At 39.2% G+C, this 25,979-nt stretch overlaps 1 protein-coding gene across 3 annotated transcripts in view; it reads right to left on the bottom strand.

The window, feature by feature from the left end:
* Window positions 1-25,979, bottom strand: part of AP4S1 (adaptor related protein complex 4 subunit sigma 1) — a 50,280-nt gene that overhangs the window by 18,586 nt on the left and 5,715 nt on the right. For all 3 annotated transcript variants that reach the window (XM_060619453.2, XM_060619454.3, XM_060619456.2), the window contains exon 2: window positions 1,097-1,299. In XM_060619453.2, the coding sequence (XP_060475436.1) occupies window positions 1,097-1,234 (138 nt within the window). In that variant the 5' untranslated portion in view covers window positions 1,235-1,299. The remainder of the gene's footprint in view (window positions 1-1,096; window positions 1,300-25,979) is intronic.

Here is a 25,979-nt window from a genome sequence, read left to right as displayed (position 1 = left end):
CAGGGGTTCCCACAGGCAGCCTTTCTACATATGCTGTGAAACAGAGAAGTGGCAAAATTAATGGGCGATTTAAACAAGCTTTCTGATTTTGCTGTACTTTGTTCAGTGATTTTCAGTGGACTCAAAGTTTAGGACCTGCATTCAGTAATTATCCAAGTAAACTTCTTTGTAAAAATGAACTCAGTTTTTAAAATTCCTCTTCGTTATTATTTTAATGATTTTATTTAACCTCAATTTTGACAGAATGGATAGATTTACTATTTTCTATTAATTTTTAACTTCCACTTACTCCATCAAGTTCCAATCAAATTTGTTGTTTTTTTATTTTATTTTTTAAAGTTTATTTATTTTTTATTTTTATTTTTTTTTGAGAGAGAGAGGAGACAGAGTGCGAGTAGGGGAGGGGCAGAGAGAAAGGGAGACACAGAATCCGAAGGAGGTTCCAGGCTTTGAGCTGTCAGCACAGAGCCCGACGAGGGGCTTAATCTATGAACCGTGAGATCATGACCTGAACTGAAATCAGACACTTAACCAACTGAGCCACCCAGGCACCCCAAATTTGTTTTGTTTTTAAGTCACTAGTTCTAGTATTACGTTGGTGTTAAGTTTATAAAAACGATAAGCAGAAAAAAAATTACACTTCACGTGAGGATCATATTGTCATCCTCTGGCACCAAGTCTGTCTCGAGTGCTCACCTCTATACCAATCATCTGACCTTCATCCCTTGGCTTAAAGAAAGCCACCTGCTAGAGGCACTCCTGAGAGTTGTAAGGGCTAAATTCATATGAACAAAAAAAAGAACATATGTCTATTAGCTGGAATAAATTTGAGCTGCCACTTCCACAGTGCATTGAGACAAATATGCTGGCCTAAATAAGAACTCAAGATGTTTCCTGGTTCTCCTTGTTTGTATTTTCCTTAAGGGGATATAAAGAGAGCTATGCTTCAGTCTTCATGTCACTTCATTTGTTATTTTCCCTAATAGTTATGGAAAGAATGTAGTTCAAAGAAAACGATGGCCCTTGAGACTCAGTAATAACAGACCTGCCATTGACAAGTTGAATACAGAGATAAAAGAGAGAATCAGAAACTTACTTGCTCATTGGATCGGGAGAGACAGCTCCTTATGACTTCCGTTTCCAGAAGTGTACGCTTATTAATCTCCACATGTTCATAGTATTTAGAAAGTCGGGTCTGCCCTTGTTTATTCACCATGAGGAAAAATTTTATCATTTTTCCTGGCCAGTATTTTTCCGGATAGTTCAAAAGTTATGTCAAGGGGTATCTGAAACTAGAACCTGAGGGATGAAAGAACAACGAAAAGGTGAGATCAGTCCTCAAAGAATAGTATTAAATGTGTTCTACATATGAAGCAGAAGTAAATAAAATGTGATCTGATAATACTGATCTTTACTTCTATTAATTAAATGAGGTTTTAATAAGTAACTAAACATACATTTTCATTAGTTATCTTCCAAAACATAATTTTGAGTCTCCACAGTCCTTCTACTCCTATTTGTTCATTTGATTCATCATTTTTTTTTTTTTTGGCGCCAACTATGTGTCAAGTACTAAGAGATTACAAAGAGGAAGAAGCAGTGATTTTTTTTTTGCAATGTTTAGAACATTTTTAAAATTTTTTAAACATGTTTATTTACTTTTGAGAGAGAGAGACAGGGCACAAGCAGAAGAGGGGCAGAGAGAGAGGGAATAGAACATTTTATTAAAGTACAAAACTGCTGGCATTAAGTGAAATAGAAAAACACAGTAAATATATACAGAAACATTGATCACACCACTCAAGTCATACACACGTAAAAATGCAGAAAGGTCTTAAAAAGTTCAGAAGTTGAAAATTATGGAGATTTCCCAAAATGGATAGAACTGCTCACTGCTGAGTATGGCACTGATATAAGACCTTCTGAGTGAATGCCGTCCCTTACTTTCTGTAATCCAGTACTGCCTGGAAATGTGTTCCTTGGGAGATTCAGACTTGGAGCCATCCTGAGAGGACAAGTTAAGAGTTGACATAGGTCTAACTTGTGGTCTGATTTTCTTCATCCTACCGACTGTGTTGAGGTTATAAGGACACAGCCAGGCTATTTTTCTTCAGCTTCTGCTAATATTCAAAAGGCTATGAAGAATATAAGCAATTTCTCATTGCTTGAGCAAAAATTCAGCACATGAAAGGCAGAGTGGAGGGTATTTGTACTAGAACTATAAAGTTCTGTCTGATGGAAAATTAAGAAGTAGTGATTTCTGATCTTCTGATCTTTACCCCTAGCAAAGGTCCCAGGTAGGTAAACAAGTAATAGCAGTACAAGGAGATGAGTTGTGATGGGGACAGGTATACTTCTATGGTACACAGAAGGGAGGGATAGGGAACATCATGGGAGAGTTGGAAATGGCTTCCCAGGGAAGGGGCATTTAAGCAAGATCTTGAAGAATGAGGGACTGTGGGGCAGAGAAAACAGGGGTAGCTTTGTAAAGTTCACTGCAGATGTAGTTCAGGGGGCAAGCATAATAGTTGCAGGAAATTGAGCTGCTCACATAAAATAAAGTTGGCTTTAGAAGTCACACTAAGGAATGTGAACTTTATTTTATGGACAGTGGAGACAAGATCTAGAGTGAACTTTTCTTTCCTCAGTGTTGGAAGCCATAGTAGTAATCTCCACTCTTTGCCAAAGTCCCCCCATAAGGCCCTCTAACAAGTCCTATGTAAGGTCCTACATCAAGCAATTTACATATTTTCTTTATTCTCACAATTATCTGAGTCAGGTACTTGTGTTATCCCCATTCTAAGGCCAAGCAAATTGAAGTTTAGGGATGTTAAACACCCATAGTCTCTATATTACTTTGGGTCAGAAATGAGGTGCAGCTCAGAGGTCAAGCTCATGCACAGATCCCTGACACCTGCTAACTTGTCCTTATCACTCAAGGGTTCATGCTTGCAGTTTTATTTCTAACTCAGGTGTATTGAATCTCGTGCTTGTTCTTCCTATACTTATTCTGTATTTTGAAATGATCGGTGCAAAAGAGCACAATATTGACAATGACTAGTGCTCCTTTCTCTTCTTTTCTTCCCTCCCTCCCTCCCTCCCTCCCTCCCTCCCTCTCTCTCTTTCTTTCTTGTTTTAATGTTTATTTATTTTCAAGAGAGAGACCAGAGTGCAAGCAGGGGAGGAGCAGAGAAAGAGGGAGACAGAGAATCCAAGGCAGGCTCCAGGCTCTAAGCTGTCAGCACAGAGCCTGACACTGGGTTTGAACCCACAAACTGTGAGATCATGACCTGAGCCAAAGTCGGACGCTCAGCCAACTGGCCAGTGCTTCTTTCATTATGAGTATCAGAACTACCTCACTGACTCACCTGCCAGTATCATATTCACATTTTGGAATATCCTTGAAAATTCAGTGCAAAAGACCAAGGTTAATAATAGTTCTTAAATGAACTTGTAAAATTTGGAATAATTCTACAGAGAAAGTTGCAACAGATTATGGGATAATTCTTAGACTAAGTTTTGTGTTATTTTTTGCCCTCCCAGTTCATCTCATTTCCTGAACCCTATCAGACAGGTGGTTATCTCACAACAATTCCAAACATTAAGAGCTAGAAAGAGCCAGGCCCAGTCTGGCAAAGCCTGGGCTACTGTGTTCATTCAGGGTGCAGAACAGGATGTTATCTAGACCCAGCTGGGGACATGGCAGCTGTGCCAGTCGGGGGGAAGGGCTGTGGTCATTCACTCCCTTTTCCAGGAAGATAGGCTCACTACTGTAGGTGGGATTGCAACATACTCTGTTTAGTCATTTGGTATTAAGGGCTGCTTTTCTTCTCACAAATTACTGCCAGTAAATTATGGCCAGCAACTAGTAAATTAAGTTATCACCCATTCTTTTAGTCCCTTTTAGCAAAGTTAGCAAAGTTTAAAACAATCTTCAGGGCATCTGGGTGGCTCTGCCGGTTAAGCATCCAACTTCGGCTCAGGTCATGATCTCACAGTTTGTGGGTTCAAACCCTGCATCAGGCTCTGTGCTGACAGCTCAGGGCCTGGAGCCTGCTTTGGATTCTGTGTCTCCCTCTCTCTCTGCCCCTTCCCGGCTCACGCTCTGTCTATCTCAAAAATAAAGAAACATTAAAAAAAATTAAAACAATCTTCACAAAAGTTAGAAATTACAGTCCTAGACTCTGGATTCCAGCTGCCAGGTAGAAGAAAATAAAATATTGTCACAAAGGTACTCATGGCCAAACCTTTGCCTCTAAATGTCTTGGTTGCATTAAGTGGTAAAATGAGATGTAAAATGATCACATTGAGATGATACACCAACAGATCAAATTGGTTTCTACCTTAACAAGCACAGCATTCCTTCCCACTGACTTCAAGAGCAAGGATGGCAAACAAGGGCGTGTTGAATTGACAGTCATTAGGATGCAAGTCTTGAAAATAGTAGCTGAAGGCATCTAAAGACTCGAATACATCATCTTTTTTTTTTTTCCTGCATGCTCATAAACAATTACACAATTTATAACTGTAGGGTTACACAGTGGTAATAGTGGCCAAGCAAAACTGTAAACTCTATTATAAAATACACAATGCCAAAATATACAATGTGGAGACTCAGAGACAAGTACATGTTTGAGAACAGAAGATGAATGCTTTAAGCAACTATCCTGGTTACTCATCATGAGGGAGGAGGGAAGTCAAATAATTATGAAACTCAGGTAGGGCAGTAAGGAAAGAATATGCTTAGACAAGTGCTGGGAGTGGCCAGGGAGCAGGTATGAACTTCCTGTGTTTATAAAACTCTGCATTCAGCAACACACAAAGCTGGGGAAGATGTTTGATTACCAGAAGTTAGGGGATTCCATGCCCAAGAGCCTGTGTGAACCAAGGATGAATGAAGAAGGGAAATTTCATTGGGGAAAGCATTATGCAAAGGGTGCTAGGATGCCTAAAGGCCAAGATGAGGGAGGCTGGTAGAGTCGTAGTAGAATATGAGCAGATCAATGTCCCAAGACCCCATATGATGGAAACTGAATGCCTACAGAAAAGACAGACTGGAAAGATTGAAATACATACTGAATTGGGCATCACTGTCATATTTCTGATGGTGTAGTCTGGGAGTTAGAACTGGAAGAGTCTTTACAAACTGTCCTATCCAAAGATGACAAATAGATTTCAACTTGGGTGCCAACTGTGACTAACTGTATTAGCTGATTTGAGCACCATGTTGGGAAGGATTCTGGAACTGTTCAGGTTCAAAGATGCCTTGAATGATTAGTAATGTCAGTTGTGGGTTAGGAAGCAGGGTGTGGCAACATATGCACCTCACATCTGTCTTCCCCAATGTGCACTCCCTTCATTTTGCAGATGGGAAAACTGATAATCTGAGATGTAGAGTGAAGTCCTGAATTCGGGTCTCCTGACTTAGAATATAATGCTCTCTTTATCACATTGCCTCTATGCCTTGCTCAGTGTATTAGTGTCATTAGTGTTCATTTAAACTAAATAAGAATCAACTTTAGGTAGCTCTGGGAACAATCAAGTCAATTTCTCTAATGCTGCTGCACAATTTGGGAAATACCAAACTATGACAATGCATGAAAATGGTAGAGTATGAAGTTTCTAGAAATGAAAGTGGTATTTGATGATGGCTAATATCCTTTCTAGCTCCAGATTATTCTAGTACACACACACACACACACACACACACACACACATAATATTAGACAAAAACAATCTTGCCCCCATAAAAGTGATTGAAATAAAATCCTCCAAGTTAAGAAGCAAATTTCCACCAGGAAAACATAAAGTCCTCATACAGCATAATAGTAAAAATGTATGCATTGGGGCTTCACAGTTAGTTTTGTGATCCTGGGCAAGTTACTAATCTTTTAGTACTCAGTCCATGGTACAAATGGAATAACAATAGTACTTTCTGGGTTGTGAGGATTAGAGGAGTTAGTGTGTGTGTGTGTGTGTGTGTGTGTGTGTGTGTGTGTGTGTGTATTTTAAACATTAACATTTTATTTTATTTTTACATTTTTTTTAGTTTGTTTTATTTTGAGAGAGAGAGGGAGGGGGAGAGTGGAGGAGGGGCAGAGAGAATCCCAAGCAGGCTCCGTGCCCAGCATGGAGCCCACTACCCTGGGATCATGACCTGAACCAAAATCAAGAGTTGGACACTTAACCCACTGAGCCACCCAGGCGCCCCAGTATATGTGATGTTCTTAAAACAGTGTTTGCCAGTTAGGTGCTATATAGGTGTTAGCAAATGTTATTATGATAATATATCACCTTTTTTCTTCAGTGAAGCCTTTCCTGCTTATCCCAATCCCCTCTTTCTTTTTTTTTTTTTTTTCAAGTATATTCATTTATTTTGAGAGAGAGAGTGTGTGTGCATGCGCTAGCGAGCACAGGGAAGGGAGGGGGAGAGAGGGAGAGAGGGAGAGAGAGAGACAGAGAGGGAGAGAGAGAGAGAGAGAGAGAGAGAGAGAGAGAGAGAATCCCAAGCAAGCTCCCCACTCTTGGTGGGGAGCCTGACACAGGGCTCAAACCCACAAACATGTGAGATCACGACTGAGCCGAAATCAAGAGTCAGATGTTTAACCGACTGAGCCACCCAGGTGTCCCCCAGTCCCCTCTTTCTAACCATAAAGAGCTGGCTATTTTCTCCTTGAACTCATTACTGTATCTTATAAAACTTGTCATCCTGTATAATCATTATTTCATTACATGCTGAGCTGCCCTACAAGACCAGTGATTTCACTTTTTCATTGTGACAGTAAGAGATGTATTTTACATTGTGACCCAGCATACAGGTACATATATATCTGATTCAAGTATATACGAAGTTTACCAAACAACACCTACCCATACTATATGTATTGTACTCTAGTGATTTCTATGACATTTTATAAAAAATGTAGTTGTGAGGTATTTGGGTTACACAAGATATATGGATTTTTCAAAACTTACCAAATGTACATTAAAGATTCATGAATTTAGTGGTGCCTAGGTTGCTCAGTTGGTTAAGCCCCTGACTTCAGCTCAAGTCATGATCTCACAGTTCATGGGTTCGAGCCCTGCCTGGGGCTCTGTGCTGATATCTCAGAGCCTGGAGCCTGCTTTGGATTCTGTGTCTCCCTGTCTCTGCCCCTCCCTCTCTTGTGCTCTGTCTCTAACTCTCTCAAAAATTAAAAAAAACATTTAAAAAAATTCATGTACTTAAAAATTTTTTTTTCAACGTTTTTTATTTATTTTTGGGACAGAGAGAGACAGAGCATGAACGGGGGAGGGGCAGAGAGAGAGGGAGACACAGAATCGGAAACAGGCTCCAGGATCCAGGCCATCAGCCCAGAGCCTGACGCGGGGCTTGAACTCACAGACTGCGAGATCGTGACCTGGCTGAAGTCGGACGCTTAACCGACTGCGCCACCCAGGCGCCCCGAAAAATTCATGTATTTTATATAAATTTTACATAAAAATAAACTAATACTTTAGTTAATGATATTCATGTATTTGGGAGAAGTATATTGATATCTATAGTTTACTTTGAAATGCACCAAAAAACTAAGATAAATTAATGGATGGATAGAGAAATAATAGATGGTTAGATACATGATAAAGTAATATAGTAAAATGTTAATGGTAGAATCTTGGTGGTGAACATACACAAATTCACTGTGCAATTCTTTCAACTTTGTAGTGTATTTGAAAGCTGTTGCAATGAAATATTGAGGAAAAATGCTAGTTGTGGGACACTGTTTTTTTTAAATTCATATATTTAGAGCAGTTTTAGATTTATAGAAAAAATTGCAAAGACAGTACAGAGTTCCCATATACCCATACCCCATTTCCCTTATTATTAACATCTTATGTTACAATTAATGAATAGCAATACAGTACATGATTATTAACTGAAGTCTATACTTTATTCACATTTCCTTATTTTTTACCAAATGCCCTTTTTCTGCTCCAGGACCCTATCTAGGATACCACATTATATTTAATCTTCATGTCTCCTTAAAGTTCTCTTGGTGCTGACAGTTTTTCAGGTTTTTGATGACCTTGACAGTTTTTTATTTTTTTTTTATTTTTTAATTTTTATATATTTTTGAGAGAGAGAGAGAGAGAGAATGAGCAGGGGAGGGGCAGAGCAAAGGAGACACAGAATCTGAAGCAGGCTCCAGGCTCCGAACTGTCAGCACAGAGCCCAATGCGGGGCTTGATTTCATGAACCCTGAGATCATGACCTGAGCCAAAGTCGGACTCAACTAACTGAACCACCTGGGCGCCCCGATGACCTTGAGAGTTTTAAAAAATACTGGTCAGGTATTTTATAGAATGTCCTTTTGTTGGGTTTGTTTGATGTTTTACTCATGATTAGACTGGTTATGGGTTTTGGGGAGGAAGACCATAGAGGTAAAGTGATATTTTCATCACAACACGTGAAAGGCACATACTATCAACATAATCTATCACTGTTGATATTGACCTTGGTCACCTGGCTGAGATAGTTTTTGTCAGGTTTCTCTACTGTAAGTTTATTCCCCCCTTTGTATACTGTACTTTTTCGAGGGAAGTCATTATATGTAGCCTAAATTTAAGGGGTGGAAAGTTATGTTCCATCTCTTTGAGGGAGAAGTACCTATGTAAATTATTTGGAATTCTACTGCACAGGAGTTCTGTCTATTGTACCTATTTATTTATTTATTAAATCACTTGTTTGTATCAATAGAAACTCATGGATATTTTATTTTATACTTTGGGTTATAATTCAGTATGACCCACTGATTTTTAATTTCAGAAGTCACTAGAGACCTGTGGCCCAAAAGTTTGAAAAACACTATACTAGAACATGAACTTGTGGGTAGGGTCCATATCTTATTTCAGATTTTGCACAGTGCCTAGTATATAGAGAATATCCAATAAATGTTTACTGAATGAATGAAATAATAATCATATAAGTATTCAAACAAAGCAGACATATAAATTACCCTGGTACCCTAATTCCTGCCCCAAAGCCTGTCAGTTTTCTCAAAGAAAACCAGTGTTTTTACCTTTAGTGTATATCTTTCTGGAGTTTCTATACATTTACATGTAAACATGCATGCAAGTATGGCAACTGTATTTTTTAAACCTAAGTGTAAACAAAGTATATCAAGAGGTTAGCCAAGTGTTTATTCTCTTCTGGTAGCTTTAAATGAACCAAGTCCACTCACAAAGCCCTGGCTGGATCCTACAAAAAGGCACTAAAGAGATATGTTTTGGAATTCATCAGGAGCACCTCCTGTTGAATCATTCTAGCTCAGGCTTTCCTGGGTCTTTGTCCTCTTGGATCCGGTGCCTTGGCTCCCATTCTTTCTCTGGCCTTAGTTCTTAATGACCTGGCTTGGAGTTCTGCTATCTTCCAGGACTTGACCTTTGGTATTTGCCCTCTGGCTGTAACCCCTGAAGCCTTTGGCACCCAGCCCTTGCTCTGTCAACTGGGAGTGAAAGGCAGCTTACAGAGAGGCGGTGGAAGATTAAATGGGGTAAATAATGTAATTCTTGTAAAACATTTAACACACTGACTTCTTTCATTTCCTCTCATTGTGTATTAAACTGGAAAGACATGCTAAGATTATAAGGAAACAGGTGTCTGTATACATTGTTAGTGGTCCCTTAAATCGTTACAAATTTTCTACAGTGTAACCTGATACAATTTAACCAAAAAAAAAAAATCATGAAAATTATTCTACCTTTTAACTCAAGCATTTCAGTCTTGAGAATCTATCCTAAGGTATAATTTAAAATCCATACACATGAAAAAATACCAACATTATTTATAATAGTGAGAAATGAAACAAGCTCAGATACTACAGAGAACCAAGTGTTAAATGAACACCAACTTGATGTATTTTAACCATTAAAATAAATACGCAGACTTTGCAGAAAAATGGGAAAATGTAGATAAAATAATGTTAAGTCACAAATCAGAACACCAAATTCTATACCCACATGGATTACTATTATGTAAAAGCAAGATCTGAATAAAGATTATAGAGACTGGATAGATGGGGTGCCTGGGTGGCTCAGTTGGTTAAGCATCCAACTCTTGATTTCACCTCAGGTCATGATCTCACGGTTTGTGAGTTTGGGTTCTGCACTGACAATGTGGAGCTTGCTTGGTATTCTTCTCTCTCTTTCTGCCCCTCCCCTGCTCATGCTCTCTCTCCCTCAAAAGAGAAAAAAGAAAAAAAAGATTATAGAGACTAGACAGAAATCATATAAAAATAAGAAATGAAACAAAAAAAGAAAAGAAAAAGATTAAACAGATGAACCTTGGAAACATTCTGCTAACTGAAAGAAGCCAATCACAATGAAAATATATTGCATGATTCCACTTATATGAAATGTCCAGAATGGGAATATCTGTAGAGATAGTAAGTAGATGAAGGGTTGCCAGGGATGGGAGTTTGGGATGGGAGGTGTGATGGTTGCACAAGTGTGAGTATATAAAAGCCATTGAATTGCACACTTTATTTATTTGAGAGAGAGAGAGTGGGCATGAGTGTGTGAGAGGGGTAGAGAGAGAGAGGGAGAAAGAGAGAATCCCACACAGGCTCTGCACAATCAGCGGGGAGCCCAACGTAGGGCTCAAACCAAGGAACTGGGAGATCATGACCTGAGCCCAAGTCGAGAGTCGGATGCTCAATTGCCTGGGCCACCCAGGTGCCCCTGAATTGTATACTTTAAATGGGTGACTTGTATAGTACGTGAATTATATCTCAATAAATCCTGTTAAAAAAGAGATAGACCAGACAATCTGGAAGAGCTCCCAGTGGACAAAGCTGGAACAATCTGGATAACAAATAACAGTATCGGATTATTATCCAAAGTATAAAATAAGTACACATGAGTACATACTGATAAATACACGATTGAATAAATAAATAAACAGGACAGAAGAATCCCACATACAGGTTTCCCCCAGCTATCTGAAAGTAGAATGTTCCTGGGAAACCTTTACTAAGCTGAAACGGTGGTAAAGCAAAGAAGCAATTACCATTAATGTATATGGGAAAAATTTTTAGCATTCCCAGACACAAAAAAGTAACCTCTTTTAGGTTTTTCTGATGCCTAAGGGATGTAAAAAATAAATCGAGAGAAAGCACGGATCCTCAGAGACACAGTCCGAAGCTCTGGTGGCTTGATGCTGGCATGTGGAATGTAGCTGCCAAGGAAGGAACTTGGTGGGGCCACTCTTGCTGCTTGAGGTGTGCTGCCTCTGTGACTGCTCACTGCAACACGGATGCTCAACACTCTTTTGTCATAAACATGAAATGCTCTTTGGATTTCTTTCAGTTAATGACAACAGGTACTAATGTAGATCTTTCCTAAAAGCAAAATCTTACTAATAGAAGGAGATACCTGTATGTATGTTGATACTCTCTCCTCCAGGAAGTCCTCCAGGGAGCTTAATTTCTCCCACCCATTGGAAGGTGACCTGGACTTAGTGACTCACTTCCAAAGGACAGCATATGGAAGTGGAAAACGGGAACCTCACAGTAGAGAAACCTGGCATACACCGCCTTAACCAAGTGATGAAGGCTAACATCATCAGTGGCGTCATGTCCCCCTGATATGAGGTGATGAGAAAAGTATTTCATCTCTCTGGTGTTCTTCCCCAAACCCATAACCCCATTCTAATCATGTGAAAATACATTAGACAAAACCAAATTAAAGGACATTCTAAAAAATATCTGACCTGTGTTTCCCAAAACTGTAAAGATCAGGAAAAACAAGGGAAATGTGAGAAACCATTACAGATCATAGCAGATTAAGGAGATAATGGTGACCACACGCAATGTGGTATCTTGGAAGAGAACAAGGACGTCAATAAAAAATTGGTGAGGGGCACCTGACTGACTCATTCAGAAAAGGATGCAATTCTTCATCTTGGGGTTGTAAATTTGAGCCCCACGTTGGGCGTAGAGATTACAAATAAATAAATAAACAAACAAACAAACTTAGAAAGTTAATAATAATGCTACCCATGTTGGTTTTTTAGATGTGATAAATATACCAAAGATGAAATGACAACATTAGAGGAAATGGGTCTGGTATTCAGAAATTCTCTATCTTTGCAACTCTTTCATAAATCTAAAATGATTCCAAATAAAAAGCTTACTCTTTAAAAAGGAGAGGGGTGGGGTGCCTGGGTGGCTCACTCAGGTAAGCATCTGACTTGAGCTCAGTTCATGATCTCATGGTTTGTGGGCCTGAGCCCCACATCAGGCTCTATGCTGACAGCTGGGGAGTCTGGAGTCTGCTTCAGATTCTGTGTCTCCCTCTCTCTCTGCCCCTTCCCCACATGCACTCTCTCTCTGTCTCCTCTTAAAAATAAATAAACATTAAAAAAAAATAAGAGGGGTGTCTGAGTGGCTCAGTCAGTTAAGCTGCCAAGTCTTGATTTCAACACAGTTAATGATCCGAGGGTTGTGGGATTGAGCCCTCCATTGGCTCTGCGCTAAGCATGGAGCCTGCTTGAGATTCTCTCTCTCTCTCTCTCTCTCTCTCTCTCTCTCTCTCTCTCTCTCTCCCTCCCCCCCCCCTTGCCCCTCTTGTTTCCATGTGCTCTCTCTCTAAAATAAAATTTTTAAAAAATTTGGGGGGGGGGGGGGCGCCTGGGTGCCTCAGTCGGTTGAGCATCCAACTTCAACTCAGGTCATGATCTCACGGTTGGTGAGTTCGGGCCCCGTGTCAGGCTCTATGCTGACAGCTCGGAGCCTGGAGCCTGCTTCAGATTCTGTCTCCCCCCACCTCTGCCCCTCCTCCACTCATGTTCTGTCTCTCTGTCTCTCTCTCTCTCTCTCTCTCAAAAATAAAATAAACATTAAGATTTTTTTTTAATAAAAAAATTTCTTTTGTAAGGAGAGAGGGGTGCCTGGTTGGGTCAGTCAGAAGAGAATGCGACTCTTGATCTTGGGGTCATGTATTAGAGTGAAGAGGGTTTGTTTGTTGGTGTGTCTGTGTGTATAAGTCTACCTCATATTGGCTATATTAGTTATATTTGCTTATTGCTTAAATATCTAAATTTTTATCAGTATATTAAGGATATTTAGGTATGAGGTTTATTTTTATTAACATGCTCAATAATTACACTTCAGGCTTTCCTATTTTCTTTTATCTAAGAGGCATACTAATTTTAATAGATGGTGTGTGTGTGTGTGTGTGTGAGTGTGTGTCAAGGTATATGTTCCATAAATGGCTTAGTCTGCTCTTTGGTCAAACTCTGTTCTGACCTGGATAACCTCTGGCTCCCAGTAATTCTTCTGCCACACATCACCATTTGGGAGCTTTTCCCTTCTTTTCCCCTAGTTCAGGGTTCAGAAAAGCTTTTCCTGCAAAGGGCCAGGTAGTATTTTAGGCTCTGAGGGCCATATGGTCTCTCTCTCAACTAGTTACTCTGCTACTGCAGAATGAAAGCAGCCCACATGATATAAATAATATGTAAAGCCATGGGTGTAGCGTGTTCCAAGAAAACTTTATTTATAAAAGTCAGCAACTGGATGTGGTCTGCCGGCTATAGTCTGCTCTGCTATAGACCAATGCTTATCAAATTTAATGAGCACACAAATCCCTTGGGGGAGCTTGTTAAAATATAGAATCTGATTTAGTAGGTCTGGAGCAGGAACCATACATGGAGTGGCAAAGCATAGAAGACTCATTAAAGTGCACACCTACAAGGTCATGAAGTTTACCTTTCTCAACATCAAGTTAGACTAAATAACAAGAACTGAGTGCTTACCAGGTACAAGACAGCAAGGAACAGAGTAAACAGAAACACAGGTGTGATGACAATTTCTTTAATTTGGTCATAGCTCTTAAACCATAGAATGCTGGATTGAGGGGGCAAGCTTTTATTTTTTTAAAAATAAGTTTATTTCGAGAGAGGGACAGTGTGAGCAGGGAGGGGCAGAGAGAGAGAGAGGGAGAGAGAGAGGGAGAGAGAAAATCCCAAAAAGCTCCGTGTTGCCAGCACAGAGCAAGAGGTGGGGCTTGAACTCAGGAAACCATGAGATCATGACCTGAGCTGAAACTACGAGTCAGACACTTAACTGACTGAGCCACCCATGCACCCTGAGGGGGCAAGCTGTCTTGACATGTTACCCCACATGTCCTCAGTTTCATCAGGTGCTCTGGCTAGCTGGTCTCATCCCTTATGGCTTCAGCTGGTCTCTCTCAAAGCTGTACATATTTTGGAATATAATGACATTTCCAGGAAGCAGACAACCATTCTTTTGTCAAGAATTCACTAGTAGCTGACTAGGGCACCTGGGTGGTATTCAACTCTTGATTTTGGCTCAGGTCATGATATTACGGTTCATGAGATGGAGCTCTGTGTTTGGCTCTGCGCTGACAGTGCAGAGCCTGCTTGGGATTCTCTCTCTCTCTCTCTCTCTCTCTCTCCTCCTCCCCCACTTCCTCTCTCTCTCAAAATAAAGAAACATTAAAAAAAAAAGAATTTACTAGTAGTTGACTAGAATATTTCATTTAACCTCAAGAAATTACAACAATGCATTTAGTCCTTCACATTTCACCATGACACAAAACCAACTCAAAATAGGTCAGACTTAAATATAAGAAGTAAAACTATAAAACTTTTTTTAAGTTGTTTAAATATTTTTTTTATGTTTATTTATTTTTGAAAGAGAGAGAGGGTGTGAGCAGGGGACGGGCAGGGAGAAAGGGAGACACAGAATCCAAAGCAGGCTCCAGGCTCTGAACTATCAGCACAGAGTCTGATGTGGGGCTTGAACGCACAGACTGTGAGATCATGACCTGAGCCGAAGTCAGATGCTCAACCAACTGAGCCACCCAGGCGCCCCTTAACTATAAACTTTTAGAAGAAACAGATTTGAGACCAAAAGAACAATCTGTAAATAGGAAAAAATTGATAAACTTTTTTTAAGTTTATTTATTTTGGGACAGAGGGAGAGAGGGAGAGAGAATCAATGTGGGGCTCAATCTTACGAAGGAAGAGATCATGATCTGAGCCAAAATCAGTTGGACACGTAACCGACTGAGCCACCCAGCCCCTAATAAGCTGGATTTTATTATACTAGAAAATTTGTACTTCAAAAGACACCATTAAGAAAATGCAAAGTCACAGACTGGGCGAAATTATTTGCAAATCAAATATGTAATAAAGGACTTGTATTTACATGAAAGACTCCTTACTAGCAAGACAAGCAACACAACTGAAAAAATGGACAATTTGAAAGTACATGTGAACAAAGAGGACATGCGAATTGCTAATAAGTACATGAAAGAATGTTCAACATCCTTAATCCTTAGGAAAGTTCAAATTAAAACCACAACAAGATACCATTTCACACCTAACTTGAGTGGCTATAATAAAAAAGAGAAAATAACGAGTGCTGGCCAGGATGTAGAGGCACTGGAACCCCAAAGCAGTGCTGATGGGAAAGTAAATGTTACTGCCACTTTGGAAAACAATTTGGCAGTTTTAAAAAACTCCAACACAAATCTACCATATCATCTAGCCATTCTACTTTTAAGTATAAGCCAAAGAGAAATGAAACTACACCCGCAGAAAACTTGCACGTTCACAGAAGCATTATTCGTAATAGCCAAAAAGTGGAAACAACCCAAATGTCCACCAGCTAATGAATGGATAAACAAAATATGGTATATCTACATACAATGGAAAATGACCCAGCAATAAAAGGCAACGGAATACTTCTTTGACATGCTACTAAATGGATGGACCTTGAAAACATTAAGTGAAAGAAGCCAGAGACAAAATACTATCTACTAAATGATTCCATTAATCTGAAATGTCCAGCAAAGGCAAATTTATACAGATAGAAAGCACAGTAGTAGTCAATTAGGGCAAGAAGAGGCTTAGGGGAAAAGGGGGATGGGGTTTCTTTTACAGATGATGAAAGTCTTCTAATATTGTATTTATTTGTGTGAAAATATTTGCACAACTTTGTAAACTTACTAAAAATCATTGCACATGTACATTACATAAAGTTCAGAGCTACTGTGCAGCAATAACCAGAGAAGGAAGTAATTATACTAAAAATGCGTTTTGCTTAAATCTGGATGGTAGGATTAGGGGCAATTTTTATTCTCTATCTTTACTTTGCCTTATTTCCCAAGTTTTAAGAGATCTGTTGCTTTCTGTCACACACAAAAAGTTTGTTTAGGAACGCTGAGCTGCGTTACATAATTTTTGAAATTATCCAACTGGAAAATAAATGTTAACTCAAACTAATTAAGCTATTGTTTCAGTTATTGTGACATTTCTAAATGTATTTCTTTAAAACATGTACTGTTTTTCAAAGTGGACATGTTGACAGCATCTAATCAGTATGGACTAAACATCGGCAACACGGAAATACAAACTACTAGATTCTACTTGCCCCATCATATCGATTCCCACAGGCCTCAAAGTTATCTAGCTGTTTTGGAATGTCTCCATCCTTAAATGAGAGGAAATACTGGTCAGTAGCAGATTTTCACCTAATTGGGATCACCTCCCTCAGAGTCTGTAATATATTGTATATTCTTTCTTTATACACTAAAACAGTTAGTTTCTTTGCTTCATATTTAACTGGAATTCTTCAATGATTCAGTTTTCCCATCTGTCAAAGAATAATAACAGCTGCCTCACAGAGTTACTGTGAGGATGACATGACATGAAGGAAATGTACAGCACTTAGAGCCCCCCTTTTTGAAAACTTCCTCATCCTCCTCCCTAGTGTAGGTTAGATATTCTTCCCAATAGATTCTTGCTGCTGCAGTTCTAAGACTACTGAAATTTGACTTCAGGAAACCTGTCACCCACTCTTCCTTTCTCTCCATCCATTCCTCTCCTCCAATCTCTCTCTTTTTTATGATCCAGAATACATTTTCCGTAGCTTCACTGGAGACTCTTCCTTTGTGTTAAATCCCCGGGTCACTCAAGAAATACCTCAACCACATTTGAGTAATTTGGCATTTAACACATTTACACGTGTGCTGCTTTTATTTTATTTTTTTAATTTTTTAATTTTTTATTTTTTTCGTGTGCTGCTTTTAAAACTTCGTTTTAGGGGCGCCTGGGTGGTTCAGTTGGTTAAGTGTCCGACTCTTGATTTTGGCTCAGGTCAAGATCTCACAGTTCTTGGGAACAGACACCTGCATGGACTATTCATTCTGTCTCTCTCTCTCTCTCTCCCTCTCTCTCCACCGATGCCCCACCTCCTCCCCTGTACCCCAATTGTGCTCTTTCTCTCTCTTAAAATAAATAAATAAACACTAAAAAAAATAAAACTTGGTTTTAAAATAGTTAAAACGCTTTAAAATGTTAACTTTTGGGGCACCTGTCTGGCTCAGTCAGTATAATATGCAACTCTTGACCTTGGGGTTGTAAAGTTCGAGCCCTCACATTGGATATACAGATTACTTAAAAATAAAGTCTTAGGGGCGCCTGGTGGCTCAGTCGATTAAGCGTCTGACTGTTGATTTCGACTCAGGTCATGATCTCACAGTTTGTGAGATGGAGCCCCGCGTCAGCTGTCATGCTGAAAGCACGGAGCCTGCCTTGGATTTTGTCTGTCTCTCTCTGCCCCTACCCCATTCGCTCTTGCTCTCTCTCTTTCACAATACGTAAATATATATTTTTAATGTTTATTTATATTTGAGAAAGAGACAGAGCACAAGCAGGGAAGGGGCAGAGAGAGAGGGAGACAGCATCTGAAGCAGGCTCCAGGCTCTGAGCTGTCAGCACAGAGCCCGATGTGGGGCTCGAACTCATGAGCTGGGAGATCATGATCTGAGCCGAAGTCGGATGCTTAACTGACTGAGCCACCCAGGCGCCCCAATAAATAAATATCTTTTTTTTTTAATTTTTTTTAACGTTTATTTATTTTTGAGACAGAGAGAGACAGAGCATGAACGGGGGAGGGGCAGAGAGAGAGGGAGACACAGAATCGGAAACAGGCTCCAGGCTCTGAGCCATCAGCCCAGAGCCCGACGCGGGGCTCGAACTCAGGGACCGTGAGATCGTGACCTGAGCTGAAGTCGGACGCTTAACCAACTGAGCCACCCAGGCGCCCCATAAATAAATATCTTTAAGATATAAATAATAAATAAATAAAATCGTAAAAAAATAAATAAATAAAATGTTAAATTTTAGTCAAATTCAGGATTTGTGGAAATCCCAAAGCTCCTATTTCTGTAGAAAAGTACTTTGGGAATAAACCTCAGTACTCTGGTCTGTCATTTTTCTAGGAATATATCTGAAAAATTTCTAAAGCTTCATTAGACCCTAAAATCTTGTTCTAAAGGCATTTTGGTAAATTGATCAAAAAGTCTCATGAAGTACACTTATCACAGTGAGCACTAGTGCTAAGTCACATACAGAATTGTAGAATCACTATAGTGTACACCTGAAACTAATGCAACATTGTCAACTATACTTCAATAATGAAAATTTTTTTTAGAAATCTCATCAAATTCGGTCCAAGGTACAAGTTTAATTAAGTGTGGTTATTTGTAACTTTAAAACATACATAAATAAATCAATCAGAGATAAGCTAGCAGTTTTACTGAAAAGGGTAGATATTGTATTTTTGGAAATGTTCAAGTATCAGACTTCCTATCCTAAATAAGAGGGTGAACTGTAAGGTCTTTACAGCAACATGATTCAGGCAGGGGGAGAAAAGTCATATTTCAAAAACTGAGGATGAGGATTTATGTACTATAAATAGACCATTACATTGTCTGTTTGAAAGTACATGTTTTATTTTTACTCATTAGTCATCTGTGTGTGTGTGTGTGTGTATGTGTGTGTGTGTGTGTGTGTGTGTGTGTGTGTGTGGAGTGGGGGATGGAGGGATTGAGAATAGACTCCCCATCAGTCATCTGCCAGAGAGGTATTGACTACCAGGTCTGGTGGTGGTGGGAGGTATTGTACAGTTTAAAGATACAAATTGATAATGGCTGCAGTTCACATGAGCCTGTTGTTGTTGTTGTTGTTGTTGTTGTTGTTATCTTACCTTCCACTCTTCTTTGGATAGAAAAGCTGCTTTGGGGCAAATAATGAGACTCATAATAATGGCTCAAATAATGGGATTCAACCTTCCCATTACTACATGCAATAGAGATAACAATATTTATCTTTTGAAATCTAAGTTTTTTCTTCTAAAATTATCTTTCTTCTATTTAGTTTTATGTGGAGGGTAATTTATTTTGAAATTTAAAATAACATTAAAATAGGGAATACATTTTATTTTGACAAAACATGGGCATGGGTTAGAAATAGTGAAGAAATACCATTGTGTGGGTAATCTTATTCTAACTTGTTCAGGGGGTGCCTAGGTGGCTCAATCGGTTAAATGCCAAGTGCTGACTTGGGCTCAGGGCATGATTCCAGCCCCATATCAGGCCCTGTGCCTTCATCGCCCAGCCCTCTTTGGATCCTTGGTCTCCATCTCTCTCCATCCCTCCTCAACTTGTGTGTGTGCGCACACTCTCTCAAAAATAAATAAACGTTAAAAAAATAAGATAAACTGTTTTGGTTAAAATTAGCCACACAAATTAAATACTTGTGCTTAATGACTAAAAATCTTTATCGGATTTTTGGACTAACAAAGACATCCAGTATCTTAGTTTTAGAGAAGAGTTAGTGCAGAGCAGAGCAAAGAGGTCTCATGGCTGGGATCCTCCCAGGACTTGCTATTCTGATATTATAATGTGTTGTAAGGAGAAACTCGAGAAGATAACTGAGTTTACTACATATTACTTCCCATTCCTATAAAATGGTTATCAAGTTTCCCCCTCAAACTGGAAATATTTCAAACCAGATATTCTGGATTCTGATAAATTTAACTTCTTTCTTTTCTTTTCTTTCTCTCATTTAAGTAATCTCTACACCCAACATGGGGCTCAAACTCACAACCTTGATATCAAGAGTTGCATGCTCTACTGACTGAGCCAGCCAGGTGCCCCTAACTTCTGTACTTCTTTCTTTTATTTAAAATTTTTTTTAATGTTTATTTTTTGAGAGAGAGAGAGAGAGTGAGCAATCGGGGATGGGCAGAGAGACAGAGGGAGACCCAGAATCCAAAGTAGGCTCCAGGCTCTGAGCTGTCAGCACAGAGCCTGAAGCAGGGCTCTAACTCACGAATCGTGAGATCATGACCTGAACTGAAGTAAGCCACTCAACCAACTGAGCCACCCAGGTGCCCCATAACTTCTGTATTTCTTAAGTTAGATAGGTCTTGTTAATTCTTGCTGGGCATCTGATTGCCAATGAAAACTGTGAAAGCTATACAAAGACAGACTTTTCTTATACATTTGTCCTTCTGAAGCGTAGTCATCTAACAGCATCGCATTAGGATTTGAATGACAGGCCCATGAAGTGCTCTTAAAGGGTCAAGTGCAATGTTACAGATTTTAAATTCAAATCAAACTAAAGCAATTTGGAATTAAAATTTGATTTGCTGATGGTTCCTATCGTTTTGTGTCAAATAAAGAAAAAACAAAACGTCACTGGGATACAAAGGAATCTCACTTTACACAAAATGTATCTCTGAGAAGTTGACTACAAATTGAATTTAAATACTATACTGGAATTATGGAAAATGCTTATATAAAACAATCACTCCATAATTTATCTCCAAATAATGTGTTTCAACACTGTAATTTTTTTTAATCTGATGTTTACATTACTTAAGGAAAAATTAGTTACTCTGTGAATTTTTTCTAAAAAATATACAAGAAAATCGTACTATGAAACTGTAGCTATGTGTTAAAGCTCTTACTTCAAGAGCTTCTTAATTACATAAAGTATGTCCTGAGTTAAAATCAAGCATATCAGAATCTCTATCAATAATTTCAGGGCCTGAAGATATCATGTGGAAAATTACGGCTCCAATAACAAATTCTTTCTGCAGATCATCACTCTGAACAGAAGAAGCAATGAAACACAAAAATTACTGCATTAAGCTTCAGTTTGGGGATCAGTTTACTTACCCAACAGGATCTATCTTTTTCATTAGTGACACAGCCACCACAAATGAGTAATTAATGCTCCCAGTATTTGATGGTGGTTGTGAGAGACCTTCTCAGCTGTATCCTGAAAGGCAGTATTCACTCTTTGGAATATGATGTGTGACATGACCCAACAAACTAACTCATGAGGGGAGATAATAATAGTAGAAAACACTTAACACAGAAATTACTAAACAGCCAGGTGCTGTTTTGAATATTTTACCTACATTCAGTTAATCCTCATAGTAGCTCTATGAGTTACAGACTGTTTTTATTTCTACTTTATAGATGTGCAAACTTAGTCACTTGCCAAAGGTCACCCAGTACAACAGTGGAGAAAGGACTCAAGGCTGGTTAGTCTGACTCCAGAGTCTGTGCTCCTATCTACTGCTCTTTACCTCCAGGTTTGCCTCAAGACACCAGTAATGCAGTGATGGCAGTAATATGACCAGGGATGCCCAATTTCACTCTTCATTCACTAGTGTAAATCTCACTCGAGCTGGTTGTACTCTCTGTACAAAACCTTTAACTGGCTAACATGCATATTTTGGCAGTTTGATTCTGATCCTGGAGCAAAACACAAAAGGTGCAATTCTAACAGATTATTTGCTTTTAGTTGAGCTCAACATGGAGCCTAAAATGATTCAGGCAGATAATGTGCAAATTTAGGACAGTAAAACTCATATTACTACATTTACAACAGCGTGCTTAACATTTGTAATTAGACCTAAACTTCCAAAATTCCTACGTCTGATTTGCCCTCTTAGTGAGTTCAGCTAATCTCCCGTTCTACTTCCAATAAATAAAACATACCCAGCAAATGCTGTCCAAGGCAAGTTTGCAGACACGTATCTGAATTTAGTATCATTCTCGTTCAGATCAAATATCAGAGTGAATGCAGGGCTTTTCAGGTGGCCTGCTTGGCTGCCCTTTGCCCAGGAGCACCTTTTGCTTTTCTGAATTGCACAATAAGGGATAGCAACATGTTATAGTTCCCACTGAAAATGTACATAGGATATTAAAGTTGTCAGACAAGAGCTGGCCCAACTGTTGCCCCAAGGATATTCATACTTGAATTTATACTCGCTTAAATATCTCACAATCCTTGAAGAGCAAAAATGTCTCGAATACTTTAGTAGTGGTCCAATGAAACTATTTCAGTAGCAGGCTGTACTAACTTTAGGTTAAGTAGCAGGCAATTTAAACTTTAAAATGCCAAGAGTGTAGACAGGCAAGGGAGTGGTGATAGCAGCAGAGTAGTTTTGGGAGCTCCCAGGATGCCCTCAGAAAAAAACGGTGATAGCAGCAAAGATGGGGGAAAAACCCACAAGTCTATAGGCAACATCTTTACCAAAAATCAGGTGAAAAACAACCCCTGGAACTCTAGAACTCTAATGGGTAGAGTCAAACTACACTTAGCAACAAAAACTGGGTGACCCCAACTGTGCTGGCTAGAGTGGAGGTTTGAAACTGTGGTCTTGTAAGGGTCAAAAGAGAAAAAGAATCCAGAAATTGCCAAGTCTTTATCCAAAGGAAGGGGCCCCGCTCCCCCATTTGAAGTGAGAGGCTTCCCCCCGCACCCCCCCCCCAAAAAAAAAAAAAAGAAATGAGAGACCCAGGAGTGAATCTAAGAACCACTGTGAGAACTGGGAGGAGTCCTGGCAGGGTCTCTTTTGCCAATGAGTACAAAGAAAGGTCCCATCCAGGACACTAAAGGGCAGGCAACACATAGCACAAGCTCTTTTGTAGGACAGATCCCACGCTGAGGAGGAACTACTGAGGGTGGAACATAATATATCTGTTAAAAGAAAATTAGCTAGCTAGCTAGGGCTGACAAAGCTAGATCAAGCTGATCAAGATTAGTGCATTACAAAAATTAAGACAACTAGACATTACGTGCTGCCTGGTGTGATGCAATAGAAAGTACACTGCATCCCCAGTGGAGAAGTGTTTTGCCAAAAAAATAAATAAAACCTGAATCAAATGTAGCCTCTAGATCTAGATCTAGTTTACAGAACATATGGAGGAGAAAGGAATATGCTAAATAATACCAGAAAAATGCAATCAGCCAAAAGTGGAAAATTCTATAGGAGAAATAACCTGGTCTCTTCAACAAAATGGCATGACAATATTGGGGTGAGGGGAAGGCAAAATCAACAAAGAGCTAAAGATATATCAACTAAATGAAATATGTGGATTTTGTTACGATCCTTATTTGAAGTCACCAAGTCTTTTTTTTTTTAGAGAGAGAGAGAGAGAGGAGAGAGCAAGCATGAGCAGGGGAGAGGGGCAAAAAGAGAGAGAATCTTAAGCAAGCAAGCCCCACAAACCTTAAGCAAGCTGGATGCCAGGTTCGACCCCACAACCCTGGGATCATGACCTAAGCCAACATCAAGAGTCGGTCACTCAACTGACTGAGCTGCCCAGGCAATCCGTGAAGTCATGAACTCTTTAAAAAAAATTTTTTTGACACAATTGGCAGAAATCGAATACGAACTAAGGATTAGACTACATAAAGAAATTACCATTGGGGCGCCTGGGTGGCGCAGTCGGTTAAGCGTCCGACTTCAGCCAGGTCACGATCTCGCGGTCTGTGAGTTCGAGCCCCGCGTCGGGCTCTGGGCTGATGGCTCGGAGCCTGGAGCCTGTTTCCGATTCTGTGTCTCCCTCTCTCTCTGCCCCTCCCCCGTTCATGCTCTGTCTCTCTCTGTCCCAAAAATAAAAATAAAAAACGTTGAAAAAAAAAAATTTAAAAAAAAAAAAAAAAAAAAAAAAAAAAAAAAAAGAAATTACCATTAACTTTGTAGGTATGACATTGATATTGTGGTATATTAAAAAAAAAAAGGTCCTAATCTGTTAAAGATACTTAGAGAAGTATATACCAATGAAATAATATGATGTCTCGGATTTATTTTAAAATATTAATGGGCTTGCCATGGGAGCATGGGGGAGGCCATGAATTCTGTTTCAGTGCATCTTTGATCTTGTCAAGTAATATCACGAGCAAAGCTTACCTTCCCAAGTTGAAAAATTTAGGGCCAAGAAGCTGTAATTGAAATTAAAAAGGGGCACATGTGTCCAAGGAATATTGAGGAATTTGACAGCTTTATGAAACTTGTGATAAATGAATGCATCGAGATGGCAGTTAGTGGGCAACAGAACAATACTGGAAAGGTGGTAATATGAGGAAATAGTATCATCATGTTAGAAGCCTTAGAATGAGTTTAAACAAAGGCTTATTCACTACAGAAATCAATTGCTTTCACACGTCTCCTTTCCAATGAGCCAGTTTTACTATGATATGGAAATGGCTGCATACATTTTTTGGGGGGCTGCAAACATTTTTATATTAAACTGTTTTATTAAATAAATTTTTGTAAGAGTAAAAATTCCTCAGAAAAAAGGTGGACTAGATGAACTAAGAACAGCAAAACCTTGATAATTGTTGAAAGTGTAGTCATAAGACCTTTTTTCTATTTTTACATGATTGAATTTTTTTTTTTTTTTTTAAGATTTTATTTTTAAGTAATCTCTATACCCAATGTGGAGCTCGAACTTAAAACCCGGAGATCGAGTTGCATGTTCTCCTGACTGAGTTAGATAGGCACCCCATGATTGAAATTTTTCAAAATAGGGGCGCCTGGGTGGCTCAGTCGGTTAAGTGTCCGACTATAGCTCGGGTCATGATCTCACAGTTTGTGGGTCCGAGCCCCGCATCAGGCTCTGTGCTGACAGCTCAGAACCTGGAGCCTGCTTTGGATTCTGTGTCTCCCTCTCTCTCACTCTGTGCCTTGCCTGCTCACACTCTGTCTCTCTCTCTCTCAAAAATAAACATAAAAAATTTTAAAAAACTTTTTTTCAAACTAAAAAGTTAAATAGAAAAAGTCTATGCACCACATGATTTAGAATATCTAATTATTATATTAAAACCTATAAAGCAAAAGGAGCAAAGGAGAATAGGATTTATTTAAAAATGCTCTGAAGAATTCTTCAATCTTTTTTTGTGGGGTAATCATCATGTGCTTTAGGTGAGTCTATTAATAGAAAGACAAAACCATCATTTAAAAATATTTTGTTATAGGGGTGCCCGGGTGGCTCAGTCGGTTAAGCATCTGACTCTAGATTTCGGCTCAGGTCATGATCCCACAGTTTGTGAATGCAAGCCCCACACCTGACTCCACACTGACAGTGCAGAGCCTGCTTGGGATTCTCTCTCTCTCCCTCTCTCTGCCCCTCCCCCCGTGCTCTGTCTTTCTCTCTTAAATAAATAAACTTAAAATAAGTCATAAAAAAACAAGTTTTTGTGATTTTTTGCCGAATTCAAAACATTCTCCAAAGAGAATACTCTCTAGCATAGATTTCTCAGGCAAACTGTCTGTATCTGGTATTATTCTTTTGACTATCCTCCACTGTTGCTCTAACAGGAGACAAACCACACTTCCAAGATTGTTAAATTACTACCTAGGAAAGTTTTGGCAATTTCCCATTCAGTCACATTTTCCAGTCATTTGTTTCTTATGGTTGTAGACCTGGTTGTTCACTTTTAGCCAATGTCCAGGAGGGACTTTGCTCCAGGCAATTTTTTTTCTTCAATTTTGACATCTCTGTGAGTTAGCTATTATATAATATTATCACAGCCTACTGCTTTCTGACTCATGTTACCCAGAAGACAACTCAGGAATGAACTTGGACTAGAATTTTATATAGCCCGCCTAAAGGTTTTGGTACCTATTTTTCTATAATCTTTGAAGGTCTTTTTCCTTTTCTTTCCCACACAACATATTGTTTGAATAGTTCCAGTGCCCTGTATGTATTTCTACAATTTTCTTAGCCACAGGCAACTCTTGTAGTGATCTTATTTTGCAGGTGCAACCACTGCACAGGGCAAAGCTATCTCCTCTTTTTCCTTTCCATCTACGTTATAGTTT

Source organism: Panthera onca, chromosome B3, assembly GCF_046562875.1.
Source record: "Panthera onca isolate mPanOnc1 chromosome B3, mPanOnc1 haplotype 2, whole genome shotgun sequence".
NCBI classification, from domain to species: Eukaryota; Metazoa; Chordata; class Mammalia; order Carnivora; family Felidae; genus Panthera; species Panthera onca.
Note: the sequence above shows the minus strand (reverse complement) of the source record. Positions and strands in the feature narration are given on the sequence as shown.